The sequence below is a fragment of the Branchiostoma lanceolatum genome, chromosome 15, assembly GCF_035083965.1.
Source record: "Branchiostoma lanceolatum isolate klBraLanc5 chromosome 15, klBraLanc5.hap2, whole genome shotgun sequence".
In the NCBI taxonomy this organism is placed as follows: Eukaryota; Metazoa; Chordata; class Leptocardii; order Amphioxiformes; family Branchiostomatidae; genus Branchiostoma; species Branchiostoma lanceolatum.
The window spans coordinates 10171707-10188260 of record NC_089736.1 but is presented as its reverse complement, the minus strand read 5'-3'; the positions used below and the strand labels follow the sequence as shown (position 1 = coordinate 10188260).

Below are 16554 nucleotides of genomic sequence, written 5' to 3'. Positions count from 1 at the left end.
CATTGTATTAATTATAAAGATCTTTAAACCCTTAACAGTAACAACAAAATCCTTAGCCTACCAGCTTCATGTTTATAATCTAGACATTATGTTGTAGATGGCTATTACAGTACTGTTGCTGTCTAAACTTTGCTTCAACACAGGAAAGTTTTCTTCACTGTCTACTACAACCTTCTTCATATTTAAATGACCAATCACCTTAGAGCCATGTGATCTTCTGGACACCTGTGATTGGTTGAAAGTGTTAGTTAGTTTATTCCTTTATGATGTTGTCAGTTTCTTCAATGTCTATTACAGCCTTAGCTTAGAATGAGCAATCGCCCAGGTCATGTGATGTTCTGGACACCTGTGATTGGTTGAGAGTGCTAACTAGTTTATACCTTGTTGATGTTTCTCCATAGATGGGTGAAGTTTGAAGAGGATGTTGAAGAGGGAGGAGACAGATGGAGTAAGCCCCACGTAGCGACCCTGTCCCTGCACAGTCTGTTTGAGCTGAGAAGTTGTATCCTGACAGGAACCGTACTCTTGGACATGGATGCCAACCACCTGGAAGACATAGCTAGTGGGTATCCCTGTCTAACCATAGCAGACTAACAATGGGTTCAATCAAGATGGTTATCAGGACCATTGAGAAAGCCACACACAAGCCAAAACTAGTCTAGGTGTTGGCTCAAATAAAGTTCTAAACAGGTACTATAGAGCTACAGGGTCTTTTCTTAAGATGTGGCATGAGTATGACTTGAGGTTGCCTAGATGGTTATCATGTTCACAATGTGTTTAGATTATGCATTCACATGATTGTTTAATGGGTTTGATTGGGGTAGCCATTCCATATTCTCAAAGCTTACAATCTAACTTTGTTCAGTCGTAGTGTACACAATTTTACTGTCCAATGCCTGTTGTCTAATTTTACTTCAACTATCATCCGAACAATCAGGATTAATGTTAACCATGTTTGTAGTGATTTTATCTTATATATTAAGTTATATTCACATGGGGTCTGATTGTGCATTTATATTTCATAATCCTGATTTCAATCTGACATGTTGTTTCCTTAGTGACAGTTTCAAATGTAATGAAAATTGTCTAAGAACCAACTAGAACCAATTTGTTTCTAGCCATTTGGGAAATATATTGTACTGTATGCCCAAAATAGTTACTCATTGACAAGCAACTGGATAAGATTTTGAAACAATCAGACGTTTCAGACAGCATCTGCTATCTTTTGTTAGTGACTAAGGAAAGATCTGGCAGAACCAGGTTTTATACCAAAACTATTTTTGGCGTATCTTTAATAGGCAATATGCCTCCTATCCGAACACTATGTTATGTTATGTTATGTTATCTTATTACCTGGATGTCTAACCTTCATCAACATATGTACTGCATGCCATACATGTACATGTACCTAATATAACACAGAGTGTATTTTTCCTCTGACAGATCTGGTTCTAGACAACATGGTGCATAAGGGCCAGCTACAGGAAGAGGACCGCGAGAAAGTCCTCAACGCTCTGCTGAGTCGGCATCACCACCAAACGCGGCGCAGCAAGGCAGCCATGTTCCCCATGGCTCCCTCCTTGGCCTCCCTCAGAAGAAACTTTTCCAACCCCAACAAACTCAACGAGCAGGGATCGGAAAGTAAGAGCTTGAAAGTTGATAGCTCTTAACTTCATTGCATTTTCTCATACATTCTTTGATATTATATTCATACTTCAATGCCGTTCCTGACAATATTTGTGATCTCTATATTATATGTTCACTCTTTCCTTTTTAACACTAAATCTATCATGTGGTTTCTCCTATTGTGTGTACCGTATTTCCTTTAATTTGTTGTTCTCCTTTGTTGCTGTTGTGTCTGTTTTGGTGTCTGCCATTGTCCTGTTTGATTCTTTGTCTTCAGAACTTCACATCTCTCATTCTGCTCACCATCTTACTCCGTCTTCATCTCCTCTTTTGGGAGCTGCTCCCGGTAAGACTTGGACTCCTTCTGAGCTCGTAGATTCAACCAGGCTTTAAGCTAGGATTTATAGACAAGGGGTCCAAAATGGGGGAGGGGGGGAGGGGTTATGCTGTGATGTGAGGGTTAGGTTCTAGTCTTATCATACTTTTAGCAGACCATTTAAGCACTAAGAACTAAAGGGAAACAATGGTCCTCTGTGCGTCCGGCTGAAAAAGAGGGCGTCCAATTTCCTTGTTATTTTAGTATCATGCGTCCAAATGACGCTTGGACACATGCCTAGCTAAAAGCCTGGATTCAACCCAGTGCTGTCTCCAGGTTTTAGATTTTTTCCCGGTCCCACCCATTGTTTGGGAACCCAATATTGTTGTTGATTTGCGATGTCGTGTCAAGATTACAAACATGTACATATTCATCACTTTCATGTCATGAAGTTCAGATGTTTTTGTGAACGGAGTGAATACATTTTGTATTTGTCCACCCCAACAAGCAAATTTTCGTCATGGGACGGAGGGATGGGTCCTGGAGACAGCCCTGGTTTAACTAGTCTGTTTCTAACTTTCGTTGATAAATCGTACAACTTCAACAACTATTATAATCAGTGTACATTTTAGGAAGTAAAGGAAACCACTGCAGAAGGTCTCCCACGGATGTTTCAGACAGCATCAGCTGTTTTTCATCAGTGGAAGTGTGAATGATGTCTGAATTGTCTGTTAACAGGTGTCTCACTGGACTGCTCCTAATTGCAACAAATTATTGCGGGAACTTTTTTGCATCTTTGCCAATTTACCCTTGCTGTCACACAGACGTGCAATGCACGTGTAAAATACATGACCTCTACATACAAAATAACCGTACCCGGAATGTCACATTCTCAGTTTCGTCTCCAAATCAGATACAAAATTCATCAAAAAGAGATATGCTGTGATTGTGCCTTTTTTCCAGTTATCATTTCAAAAATTCACCATTTCAAGCGGCAAAGTGGCAACGGCTTAAGCCACTTTGCAAAGGTGATTGACAATATGACACAAAGACTTGAAAGAGCTGCTATAGGCTAACAGTACACAAGAAGGCTTTTCAGCACCAAGGAGATGGTCAATATAAAATGTGACTTTCACAATCGAAAATGTCAATTGGGCACAGATCAATGAGGCCTAATATCCAGCAGTTTGATTCCTTTTGTGTAGTGTATCAAGTAGCTAAATATCTTACCTGTATCAAAGTTTTAATCAGTATTCTTCAAAATTCAGCTAATGTTTCCAAAAACTTTGGAAGGAATTCTCATATTCAACCCCCTTTTCTACTTACTTTACTACTGAAGTTGCCAAATGCAGACTGAGAAGCATGAAATTGAGTCGGTGTGCCTCAATAGAGCTTAGAAAGTTTCTACTTTCTACACTCACTGATAGCTTTATTCTTTTGAATCATTGCTTTTTTGGCTGAAATACACATTATGTCATAATTTACCGCTATACAAATGTAGATATAGTAGTGTGCAAGAACAACCTATTTGTTAGAATTTTAGATAGAAAGGTTTCTTTATATTTTCATTTGTAACACAGGTTTGTTTCTTTGTTCTGTATTGTGCAGTAACATTGTATTGTTGTCAGTGTCTCCGAAATTTTTAGACTTAAAAAAATCTAGATGATAAAACAACCAACTGTACATTAGCTTTCAACTTCACAATGTGTGACCATTCAATGACATATAACATACACTTAGGAGATTTTCTGTGAGGATTGTAATGGTTGGTATAATTGCACATCATGTATAATTGCATCTTGCACAAAAGGATTAATCAAATTAGTAAAGTTACAATTTACATGGTGCATGTTTATCTGTACATGTAGGTGGCAGTTCTTTCCCACGGATTGCGTCCAGTGCGTCCATGCGTTACGAGAACTCCTTCAGTACGACACCCGAGGAACCTGGCACGTCCACACCACCCAGGATCAACAGCACTGCCAGCTTCGCAAAGGTAGATAAAATAACAATCATAATTTAATACACTTACTGGACATTGTTGCAAAGAGGAAAACAAACTGAAAAATGATATGCTGTCTGTCTGTCTTTTTTTCTCCATCACACAAACAATACACAAGACAGACACCCATTCTTCCTTGTCTGTGATGTATACCAACTGTTCTGTCTAAGTGTAAGATTTTTCCTAAAGATAACGGGTCGATGAACTATTCAGCAACCCTTTAGTACATTCAAGTATAATTTGGTGACGATTATGTACAAGTACATCAGGTGCATACATGTTCATGTAATTGTCCATTTCATTTCACACTATCATCATGTAAGATTGCAGTAGTTATGAATTATGGAGTAACATGCACTCACAAGTATAATTTTATGAATCAGATATAGTTTGAAATACTTGTGAACATATGGTTCAGGTCTCTCAATAAAGATTATTACGTGGTATAATTATTTTAGGAGGCAGATAACAAGGGTAACAAAATAAGTTAGTTCAAGAATACACTATCAGTATTTTTTCACATGACAATATTTGCCATTTTTTCCCCTTAAGGCCCAATTTCCTCGTAGGAGGTCTTTAATGGTAAAGTTGCTTTGAAAATGTGTTTTGTGCATTATTTTTTTCTTTTCTTTTCTTTTCTTTTCTATTTTTTGTTTTGTTTTGTGATACTAGCATCTGGAGTACTTTCTACTTTTTGCTGTGCCTTAGAGGGAAGTACTTGTGTGGAATAACAAAGTTTTTTTGATTGTGATTTTCTATAAGAATTAATGTTCCAAATAATAATAGATTAGACTATATAGTTTCTTCAGTGTTCAGTATGGAGAGATGTACAGATGCATTTAGTTAATCCGTTTAGTTTGAAGTTTAGATTGTTTTGAAATATTTCAATTTTCTTTAGCGTGCCTTTTTTTAATTTCTTGTAAGCTGATGCTTGTTTTTGAAGTATCATAGTACGTGTGTCGAGTATATTTACATGTAGGTTGAGATTTATCTTCATGCAAGTAATGAATTTTTAGAATGTTTTTTTTATTTTTGCCCCATGTAGTTTTCTAATGCATGCCCTGTGTTGTATTTTTTTGAAGGACGATCATTGTGCCAACAAGGGATTTCGGGTAGGGTGCTGTGAAAACTAACATGCAGGGGTTTTTTTTGGTCTCCCCTAATTTTTTTCTTCTCTTGATATTTACGCCTATATATGGGTTGTTGGAGTTTCTCAGATTGAAGCGTTTGTGGCTTGTTGACATTTTTTTTTAGAATACGATTTTAAAGAAATATGAGTACATTTATTTCCCAGAATTGTTATCATTGACATAATCATCATGTTTTTTTAAGGCCCATCTACATCGGCTTATGCGTCAGACTCAACATGCAACTATTTCGGTAGGGTTATGGGTGAAAAATGAGCAACTTGAAATTGTCTAGCTTTTGAAATTTCGTATGATTCTTGTTCTTTTTGTAGTGAGTTTTGCCTTTGCTAGATGTTACAGTGTAGCCTGAAACGTGCCTTTTACTGTCAGTTTTGTAAACTATGTAGAAGTCAGTAATAGTTCGCTACGATATCATCTTCAACGTCATCATCATCATCATTGACCATTCTCAAAAGACCATACTGTTTGTATATATGTCATATATATTTGACATCATGACGCCTTAAAGTTGCATTTTTTTCAAAGATTTACATGTGTTATTTCTTATGGATTTTTTACTGGGTTTCCTTAAGTTTTATACATCTTCTCCCTTAAGGAACATGATCAGGAACCCCTCAATCCCCCCGAAGCTCCGCCCAAAGTGGTAGGAAACTCATGCCGTGACTCTGCTTTTCCCTACTTAACCGGATTTTTGTGAGCTTCATAACCCAGGGTGCTGTTTGCATGTTAGAAATTGAAAATTGTGTGTGAAGATTTCAGATATATGCAGTACTGACCTAACAGTGCCCAACTTTTTCAGTGTGACTTAGAAAAAAACTTAACATTTGTATGATTTTTGTTGCAGTTGTACTGATTACTTCCAAAGATTGTGATATGATTGTGTTTGAAAGTCCTTTTGTTGGAAATTTTTTCAACCTAACGTCTCTGCCTTTTAAACTTTTCAAGCTTCTCACTGCTACACACATACATGGAACAGTAACCTTAGAGTCAATCCAAGTTTTTACATCATATATATTAAGTTCCGAGTTTTACCACTTAAAGTGTACCAGTCATCAGAACTTTGATGAACAAGCCAATGAAGTTTGAAGTTTCCTCATGTCCTTTAACAGGTTGATGGAGAAGTGCCACCTGGCAGATTTTTCCTGAATTGCAGGCTGCCTTGTACACAATCATGGTGTAATGATACTGCGCAGACTACTGATTAAAAACCTAGATCCAAGCCTTTCACAAAATGTTATCTCTTGTTCCATGAATCATGACCTAACCACACACACACACACAAACACCCACACACAAACATGCGTTCATTAGTTTCTCGTTAGTGCAGTTCTACTAAATTTTCACGTGGAGTGTGTTACTACCAGGACCATTGCTACTACTATACGCATGCTCACAAATATGTTTGACATTTTTCATACAAAGGAAAATAATCATCGCAGGATGTCGCTACTGGTACGCACAGAAGTGTGATTGCGTGGTAGTTTAAAGTTTGCTTTGTGCCTGAGTGTCAAATTTTTCAGTCTCTGTTTTGAATATTAGAATATTTTTATGATTAGCTTCAGAATCTGTATTTTGAATATTACATACTTTTTTTATGATTAGCCTCTGTAGGTCTTACTACTACCGTACTAGTACTTTGAATTTGCATGACATTATAATTAACATCCTAATTTGTTTCTGTAAAGGACCACCTTCATATACCCAGAAGGTCATCAATAATGGTACGGTTTGACCTATGATATGATTATGTAATTTGCTTTTAGTAGGTGTGCTTTGGATTGCTTTACTATACTTGCAAGTCTTGCATGTTTACAAGCTTTCATAAAAGACTAAAAGGTCCTAGTTGGGAGTTGAAGCATGACTGCTTTTCTTGACATTTCGGATATTTCTGTTGCGTTTTTAAAAATTTCTTATATTTCTTTTTCTTTTAATCAAGGACCCAACTCGCAGGGGATCGGTGCCGGTATGGGCTTGCTTTGTGTGCAATTTCTCTTGTAGTGGTCTTTCCCTACAACTCCCTACAAATTAGCTTTCCTTTAGCACCTAGAGTCTTCAAATCCTGGTGTGTCCATCCATGTTCCTGTGAAGTGATTTGCTGTGATCTTCTTAGTCCTGAAATGGTACCAATGTAGAGTCTCAGAAGTGCTTTCAAATTTTGTTTTAATCCAAGACTTATAAATACTCTCAGTCCAGAAATGGCACCAATGTAGAATCACAGAAGTGATTTCAAATTCTGTTCTAATCTAAGACTTATAATATAAATGCTCTCAGTCCTGAAATGGCACCGATGTAGAATCTTGGAAGTGCTTTGTTTTAATTTTATAAATGCTCTCAATCCTGAAATGGCACCAATGTAGAATCTAGGAAGTGCTTTCAAATTTTGTTTTAATCTAATTATAAATGCTCTCAGTCCGGCCTGATATGGCACCAATGTACAAACAAAACACAAGGTAGAATCACAGATTCTGGAGTGATTTCAAATTTTGTTTTAATCTTATAAATGTTCTCAGTCTTAAAGTGACAAAATGTAGAAACTTGCTCAATGAGCCTTTTAGATTGTCTTAATGTTCCTTGCAATCCTATGGAGTGCTTTGTGTGTCCTCTAGATTAGGAATCTTTTAGGTCATGAGTATAGACAACTACATCTAGAAATGTCCTCTGCACCTTATACTAAGTACACTCTTGTAGCCTCTATGGAATTGTGACAAACTAAGAGCCATACAGACAGATAAAGATAATGAGAGTAAAATGACCAAAGATAGCATTATTGTTTACAGATATAAAGCTAATGCCTAATATATATATATTTTTACATGGGGCATTTTCATTGTTTTGGTCTTTTGAAGTGACTTTTGTATGATTCATTTTTGGCGCAAGAGCCCAACAGTGTCTTGTGAACGCAGATCATCCACCCAGGTGACATTTTGTCGCTTTGCTTGAAGTTTCCTTTTTTTACTTCTGTTTTTAAAAAAGCACATTCAAGAGCGGTGTCAAGGATATGGCCCACACAGTTGTTGAGTGTCACTCAAAAATACACTTTTGTCCACATCTGCTGTTATTACACAATCCACAGAATACAACACTATGGCTGATGACTTTTAAAGCAAAAAAAAGAAAGAAATTGTATCACTGTATTCAGTTGGAATATTCTATATTGGAAATATTATTTCAGTTCTGTTGGAAGGGGAGCCAAATGCAACTGATAAAAATTACCTGCTCTTGTCATCACATGTCAAATACAACACAGGCTCCACTCCTGAGGTGTTGCCAAAAAAATAGAACAAAACACACAATGTCAATATTTCCAAAGACCTTTGTCTGGTGTACATTGTATACAAAGAGGTTTTTAAAAGAATATTAGGAAAGGAGATTTTTTTTCTTTGATAGCCTGTGAAGGATTAGGTTGGAGTTCTTTCTTTACCCGCTGGTTAAGTCTAAGGGGTGTCGCTTTTGACTGACTCTTAAAATCTGTTTATTTCCAGAGTAAACACTTCATGAGAAAAATCCCTGAAGGCTCGGAGGCGTCCAACGTCCTTGTGGGAGAAGTAGACTTCCTGAAGCACCCGATCATAGCCTTCGTGCGCCTGTCCCACGGGCTGATGCTGGGCGACTTGACGGAGGTCCCCATCCCCACACGGTTCCTGTTCTTCATGCTGGGTCCACAGGGCAACCACAAGCAGTACCACGAGGTCGGGCGAGCCATCGCCACGCTCATGTCAGACGAGGTACACTTCTACTGACATCTTTTGTGGGTACAACTGTTACAGTAACTGTTAATTTAGAATTTGTAGTGTTTTAAAGTCATCTTCTGTCTATTTTATCTAATTTTTATCTCTGCCAAAAGGTTTAAAATTCGTTTTTGTGTGTGTGTGTGTGTGTGTGTGTGTGTGTGTGTATGTCTGTGCGTGTGTGTGTCTGTGAACACTATAACTTGAGAAGTTGGGATGGATCTTTATGATATGTGGAGTGTTGGTGGGTATTGGCAAAATCAAGAAATGATTAGATTATTAGCCTCCTGGCAGCTTTGAAATGAAACTGCAACGGGACTTGGAGTTTTGACATCACGTTTTCTGGACAAGCTCACAATTTTTGGGTTAGCACTTGTAGTCAGGAAGAAGTGACGTAAGGTTTGGCCCTCTAGCAGCTTACATTGTACTTAAGAACTGCAGTCCGGGGGCATTTCAGTGGCAGACCTTGTAACAGGATAAGTCATGAAGGGATGAATGAATTTTCATGATTTTAACAAAATTAATGCATCTATCCATGTAATTTCCAAGGTCTAATAAAATGAGTTGCTGCATTGGTAATCCAAAATAGTGCATATTAGCTTGAATTTACTCTGCTGTGTTTTTCCAGGTGTTCCACAATGTTGCATACAAGGCTAAAAACCGACAGGACTTGCTGGCTGGCATCGATGAATTTCTAGACCAGGTGAGGTATTTCATGCAATATGTACACATTGTAGAGTGTGGTCTACAGTTTGCCAGATATTGCTGTGCATGTGGTAACCATCTGCAGCAACAGTTACTGTATTTCTTAAGATGTCTGACTTATTTCTACTTGTTGTTATAATTGTATATTATTTGTTTGCATATATAATATACAGACTGACATAAAAATCATAAGATAAAATTATAGCAGTAAAAGGAAACATGGAGGTGAAGCCAGAAACCTTTTTTTTAATGTAAATTTGTTATAAGAAATTATAAAGATAAATAAAAAAGATATCGAGGAACTATGTGGACAGGACCATACTGGATGGTGGAATGACGTTTCCGTGTTGTTGTTTTTTTTGGTGTTTTTAGGTAACAGTGCTTCCACCAGGGAAAAGATATCTTACTAGAAGAACTACGTGGACAGGACCATACTGAATTGTGGAATGACGTTTCCGTGTTGTTGTTGTTGTGGTGTTTTTAGGTAACAGTGCTTCCACCAGGGGAGTGGGACCCTAACATCCGTATCGAGCCCCCGTCCAACATTCCATCCCAGGAGGGGAGAAAGTACGCCGGTGGCCAGGACAATGGGGATGGGGACGAGAAGGAACAGGAGTATGATAGTAAAGAGGAACTCAAGAGAACTGGAAGGTACAAACTCAAGATTAAGTTTTGAGACATCTGTGTGATCATCTCTCTTCAGTTGTGTTCCTTAAAATTTACGGAGAAACAAAGTCTCCAAACTAGTGATGTGTACTAGTGTAGGACAGGTACAGTACTGCAGAAATCTATTTGTTACAAGTTGTCAAAATGTAGGTTCATTGATGAACCGGCACTGTACCTTTACAGATTTGCACTAAGCATACTTATTTGTGACTAAAGATGTGTAAATTTTACCACAAATCAAGCTGAAAATTTAGCACTGATAATAGTATAATGTGGCACCGCCTGTTGCTAGTTAGAAGACCTCATGTTACTTGTTTCAAATTGTTCTGAATATACATGTAGGTACAGGTCCTGACATTACAGATGTTATGTTTAGGTACACATCCTTACTCTACACTGTTGAGAAGTAACTTGTTGCATGTTTGTGAATAGGTTGTTTGGAGGTCTTATCGATGACATCAAGAGAAAGGCGCCGCACTACCTGAGCGACTTTAGAGATGGCCTCAACCTGCAGTGCTTGTCGTCCGTCCTCTTCTTGTACTTCGCCTGTATCACTCCTGTCATCACGTTTGGTGGGCTCCTAGGAGATGCAACAGATAACTACCAGGTACAGTACTATCAATTGGATATTGGAAATTTCTTTTTTTCATCACCAGTTAAATAACACCTGCTTACGCTTTGATGTCTATCAGACACCTTTCTCAGAGCCTCTAACTGGAGTGCTGCTTCTTGCCGCTATAAGTAGCAGAAGAAGGTGGCTCTTTGCCCACAATATCCTATATTTTACCAACCTGATAAAATTATTTTCGGAAGTACTGTCAGTCATAGGACTTGTGATTTGTCTAAAGGAGTTTACTTGGATTGAATGGCGTTGATAAGCAAGTAGTGGATAGGCTAGCAGAACACTGTGAGGATCAAGAGGTCATGGGTTTGATTCCAGGCTAGACGTTGTGTCTTTATGTGACTTTACTCATTCACCCAGGTGTAAAAATGGGTACCTGGCTTTGGTTGGGAGGTAAAAGTGGTGGAACGATAGGGATGGACTCCTGCCTCCAATAGTATACTCAGTGGATAAACAACTTCATGTATACGCACTGCCCCTATGGCCTCAAAAAGACTATGCAACCTTTAAGTTGTGAGGGAGTGTGAGGGATTGTTTCTACATATAGTACTGAGGGTCACATAAGAGCAATAGTACATGACTTGCACAATAACGTCTTTTCCTGTCCACAATAAACAGAAAGATTAAGTTAAAGTAAAGTAATGGTCAGGCTTTATGAAATCTTTGAAATAATGTGATTTTTTTTCTCTGTTTCAGGCTGCACTGGAGAACATCTTCTCAGCAGCCATCTGTGGAACTACATATCACCTTTTGGCTGGGCAGCCTCTCACCATCATAGGGTCTACAGGGCCCATCCTAGTCTATGAGACGCTCATGTATAACTTCTGCAAGTAAGCAACGTTTTGTACAGTGTTAACAAAGGTAGCTAGACTCAGATGCAAGGAACTACTAGAACTAAAAGTTGTAATTTTCTAGACATAGTCATGCCCTGAAGTTTCAGTTACACATGTATCAACCCAGAATTTAGGTGTTTACCCATTTTTTTTCCCTAGAACTTTTGTAGAGTGGAACTCGTTGCCACCAAATGCTGCAGGCATGCACATCCTCACTATGTACATGCTTTGCTAGATATGCAAAGGTTTGGTGTGACAGGACATTCAGTGTGATGTTGCCTGCGAAGCTGGTGTGTTACACTGAAGGACAGATATACCAGCGAGGGCAGTCTCCAGCTTTGAATTTATTTCCGTCCCACTCATTGTTTAGGAGCCGATTTTTTAAATTTTCGTTGGTGAATTGGGCATTTTAAGCTTCCAAAAATACATTTTCATCAATTTTATGTCATAAAGTTCAGACTTTGGGACGGGAAGGGTGATATTGTTTTCCGTCCCAACAAGCAGATTTCCGTCCTGGGACGGAGGGACGGGTCCTGGAGACAGCCCTGGGATTTACCGACTATTCAGATACAGATATTTCAAACAGAACTTTGTCTTACAGGAGCAGTAAATTGGAGTACCTTCCGTTCAGAGTTTGGGTGGGGCTGTGGACAGCCTTCATCCTGCTTGTCATGGTTGCGACAGACGCCAGCGCACTAGTCAAGTACTTCACCAGATTTGTGGAGGAGAGTTTTGCTGCTCTGATCGCCTTAATCTTCATAGTAGAAGGTACAGAGGGTATCTTTTTGTTTAGAAAAAAATCCCCATTGATAAAATCATGTAGTGTATCAATTGCACATCACATGCACATGTACATGTAAGTCATAGAAAACCATCACATTTTGTTAAATTTAAGTATTGATTGCCCTTGTATGTCCTTTGAATACTTAAGACAGTGTTTTTTCGTACATTTTTTACATGTACATGTACTTTCACATATGAAGGATAAAGTGATATGCTGTCTGCTTCGAAGAAAGAAATTCTGGGAGTTATTCAGGGGCTCAGTTAAATTCTGCCTTTGACTACATTGTACCTGTACATTCACCAGTAATAATGATATTCAAAGAAATATGTTGTGATTTTAGACAATATCATCATGTACAATGTGTTTTAGAATACTGTAAAATGCATTTAAATTCGCATGGTTTTTATTTTGCGGTAGGGAGAAAATAGAGTGTTTGTGGTGGGTTTAAGTTCGCGTTTGCAACAATTAAGTAGCGCTAGAGTCATGTAGCTGGGCAAAATGTTTCACGGTGGTTTTAAGTTCGCGCTGAAAGTTCATCGCGAAAACGGAACATATAACCACCTCGAATATTTCTGCATTTACAGTATTTGTACGATGATTCATAATATATGAACTGGGATGATGGACATTTTACGTAATATTACATGACATTGTATAATATTTCAAAATCAACAACAATTGATTAATTCTTACATGTATCTTTGAAAATGTTCTCACATAGCATTCAAGAAGCTCTACCACATCACTGATCACTACATGGTTAAGAAATGGTGGCTGGAATCCTACTGCACATGCATACCTCCAGAAGAGAAGAACTTAACAACAACACCTACAACATTGATGGACTACTTTATGAGCAATGACACAAATATGACAAGTTCTATCACGACGCCGGCCGCCATGACGCTAGACTACAGCCTGGCCACTGAGTCACCCCTGAACGCGACAGACACTACTCCGTTTAACAATTTTGAGGTCATCCCAACGAGTGAATATGATGGCCTCGCCTGGGCTAATATGAGCCAACATGACTGTAAGTTCACTAGTGTCTTTAAATGAACTAGAGTTCCACGAACACATTATCTTCGCCAAATAATCAAGGCTTATTATGGAAAATGATTAATATTTACGTGCTTATCAGCCCCTGCAAATTTGATCATGCACCATACCATTTGGACGTTATGATTGGGCGAATGAGTCCAGTCCAGATAGGGTTAAAAATCATTTGGTGGTACAGGACTAGTATATGTGTTGAGTGTGCTGATATATGTTATAACTGGTCATGAAAAAATGTGAGTATGTTGATATTATATGGGCCACAAAGGTTCGATATGGCAGTGTTGAAAGTTGAAAGTGATGATGAAATAGTACAGTCAATACATATGAATAGAATAAATCTGGCACGTTTTTAGGTGTTTTAGTCAGGCTTTCTATTTTGTCCCTATTTCAGTATGTCGCCAACCGTGTTGAACAAAAATGCTTAAACTGAACGCGTCAAAACCAGCGGGACCCACACCTCTGCTTGGAGAATAGTTTATTTATTTGACCTACATCACCCCGACCAATCGAATCACGTGAATCGCATTGAAACTCAGATTCGTATCAGCCATTTCCCGACAAATCGCTTTCTAACTTGCGTTAACGACTACATCTGACCAAACAAACTCGCCAGTGAGATGGTGGAAGGTGTCAGCTTCCAAAAGACGTTTTCAGATTGACAATTTTGGCACTTTGGAAGTCATTGAAAGTGACCGCGATTTAACGTTTACAGAAAAGTAGTAGAAACTAGACGTTAAATCGCGGTCACTTTCAATGACTTCCAAAGTGCCAAAATTGTCAATCTGAAAACGTCTTTTGGAAGCTGGCACCTTCCACCATCTCACTGGCAAGTTTGTTTGGTCAGATGTAGTCATTAACGCAAGTTAGAAAGCGATTTGTCGGGAAATGGCTGATACGAATCTGAGTTTTAATGCGATTCACGTGGTTAGATTGGTCGGGGTGTACATGTACGTTTATGCAAGGCTATCTGTTTATATGACCTGACACTGTCCCATGTCCCATTGAAAGGCAGAGGGTTAACAAACTTTCCTTACTAATTATGCAAATTAGCTCCTTATTTGCATAATTAGTCATTGATAATGTAAAGCACCATCCGAGCTATCTACATACCAAACATCACAACGATCTGTCGACCCCTTCTCAAGTTATTCATGACCGAATGTCAAAACAAAAACACCCACTGCAGTTCTTAACAAGCCGCTAGGGGGCCAAAATTTACAGAACTTACTTTCTGTGGCATGAACTATCTACCACACAAAAATCATGACCATAGCACTTTCAGAAAATATGCCCCTAAATTTTGAAGCTCTGCTGCAGTACCTTTGGTACCCGCTAGAAGGCCCATTATCGAACTTGACCTTCCTTTCTGTAAATCCTACCCATACACTAAATATCATAAGGATCCATCAACAGCTTCTCGAGTTATGCTGGCGACATACAAATACAGATCCACACAAAGCCCGCTGCAGTACCGACGGAAAATACCAGGGGAACCATTTTTGAACTTGACCTCCGTTTCTACAACATCTAAACACCCGCAAAAAATCATGAAGATCCATCAACGTTTCCGTCACTTTTTTTGCCTACATACAAACACAAAAAAATGCAAAGTCCGCTGCAGTACTATTGAAAAACGCAAGGTAAACCATTTTCAAACTTTACCTTCCTTCACACAACCACTACACACCTACCAAAAATCATAAAGATTCATTGAAGTTTTCTTGAGTTATGCTCCTGACATACATTCAGACCCACCCAACAGATTTTTCAACCGAAAACATAATCTTCTCCGAGTACAAGTACTCGGCGAAGATAACTACATTAAAAATTTTATTATTATACATGTCGCATACATATAGTAGCTTCTGAAACAAAAAAATTATAGTTTTAGCTGCTAGTTCAATTAGATTATGAATGTATTCAAGATGATATCACTTGTCTCTAAAACTTAGTAATAATTTTCCTGGAGAAAATGTTCAGGTTTTTAGAAAATTGATTACTTTTTTAATACTTAATATTGAACGTGAACCTGTTCTAGGCACCTGCTCAATGTTATATCTAGTCAGTATGATTTAATCAATTCTATTTAGTTGTTGATATTCATTTACTGGGAAGTGTTACAGTACACTACACAGACTCTCAAGTAGCATACATTATTGCTTACTTCAGAGTTTCAACAATATAATATAGATTATGTAGGGTCACACAAACAGATACATAGATAAAGTTTTGCATAACTAGATTCCAGTAAATTTTAACTAAATGACCATTAAAATCAGTCATACAATACAGTTATTGTTAAAAGTCCTTAGAATACATTGAGTAGATGCATTACTTACTTATATAGTTGTTTGTATTGCATACCCAGTAAACCGCCTCAAGGCGTAACACACCAGATTTGTACTGAAGTGTACAAGCTGCATATATCTGGACGGATTTATATGGTTAAATAAACTTAAGTCAGAATGATTGAATGTTACAGGTTTGATCGTGCACCATGGCCAGTGGGTGGGAGAGAACTGTGACTATGCACCAGATGTGTTCCTCATGTCCTGTCTGCTCATGGCTGGAACCTTCTTCCTGGCCTCCATTCTCAAGTCTATGAAGGCGGAAAGATTCTTCCCAACAATGGTACAAAAACTGTATAATATCTAGTTTCTTTTGTAAATGAAGAATATGAGGATTTATTGATGGAACCTATTTTTTCACCATACGTATATTATGTTTATGTCATACATGGGCTGGGATAATGTTCGATGCAAGTGTTCCGGACCAGTCTATGTTTTACCATATTGCCCAGGCTTCGAAGTCTAATTGCTTGCCAATGGGCTTCCATTGAATGATTTCAAGGCACTTTTCGGGTGCGGAGTGCACTGCTGTTGAAAATAGGAATGCCTGATTTGGACGGTGGAATTGATGTTGTTACATTTTTTTGTACAAGCACACAAAATTCTCTTAACTTCTGGCACAATTTGAATTGAAATGTGTGTGTTTTTTGAGTGGGACTGACTATGACAAAAATAAGATACAACATCGGTCCCAGCCCTCCCTTCGGCCGTTGGGTG

At 38.3% G+C, this 16554-nt stretch overlaps 1 protein-coding gene across 7 annotated transcripts in view; it reads left to right on the top strand.

Moving 5' to 3' along the window:
* LOC136420938 (electrogenic sodium bicarbonate cotransporter 1-like) overlaps positions 1 to 16554 on the top strand; it is a 45456-nt gene that overhangs the window by 20921 nt on the left and 7981 nt on the right. For 3 of the 7 annotated variants that reach the window (XM_066408076.1, XM_066408083.1, XM_066408082.1), the window contains 19 exons: positions 402 to 562; positions 1444 to 1641; positions 1904 to 1972; positions 3811 to 3938; positions 4497 to 4526; positions 5027 to 5056; positions 5277 to 5324; positions 5688 to 5735; positions 6515 to 6544; positions 6778 to 6813; positions 7029 to 7055; positions 8575 to 8817; positions 9449 to 9523; positions 10010 to 10176; positions 10624 to 10798; positions 11510 to 11643; positions 12248 to 12414; positions 13152 to 13463; positions 15972 to 16120. In XM_066408076.1, the coding sequence (XP_066264173.1) occupies positions 402 to 562; positions 1444 to 1641; positions 1904 to 1972; positions 3811 to 3938; positions 4497 to 4526; positions 5027 to 5056; positions 5277 to 5324; positions 5688 to 5735; positions 6515 to 6544; positions 6778 to 6813; positions 7029 to 7055; positions 8575 to 8817; positions 9449 to 9523; positions 10010 to 10176; positions 10624 to 10798; positions 11510 to 11643; positions 12248 to 12414; positions 13152 to 13463; positions 15972 to 16120 (2227 nt within the window). The remainder of the gene's footprint in view (positions 1 to 401; positions 563 to 1443; positions 1642 to 1903; positions 1973 to 3810; positions 3939 to 4496; positions 4527 to 5026; positions 5057 to 5276; positions 5325 to 5687; positions 5736 to 6514; positions 6545 to 6777; positions 6814 to 7028; positions 7056 to 8574; positions 8818 to 9448; positions 9524 to 10009; positions 10177 to 10623; positions 10799 to 11509; positions 11644 to 12247; positions 12415 to 13151; positions 13464 to 15971; positions 16121 to 16554) is intronic. The other 4 variants (XM_066408077.1, XM_066408078.1, XM_066408080.1 and 1 more) reach the window with 4 other exon arrangements.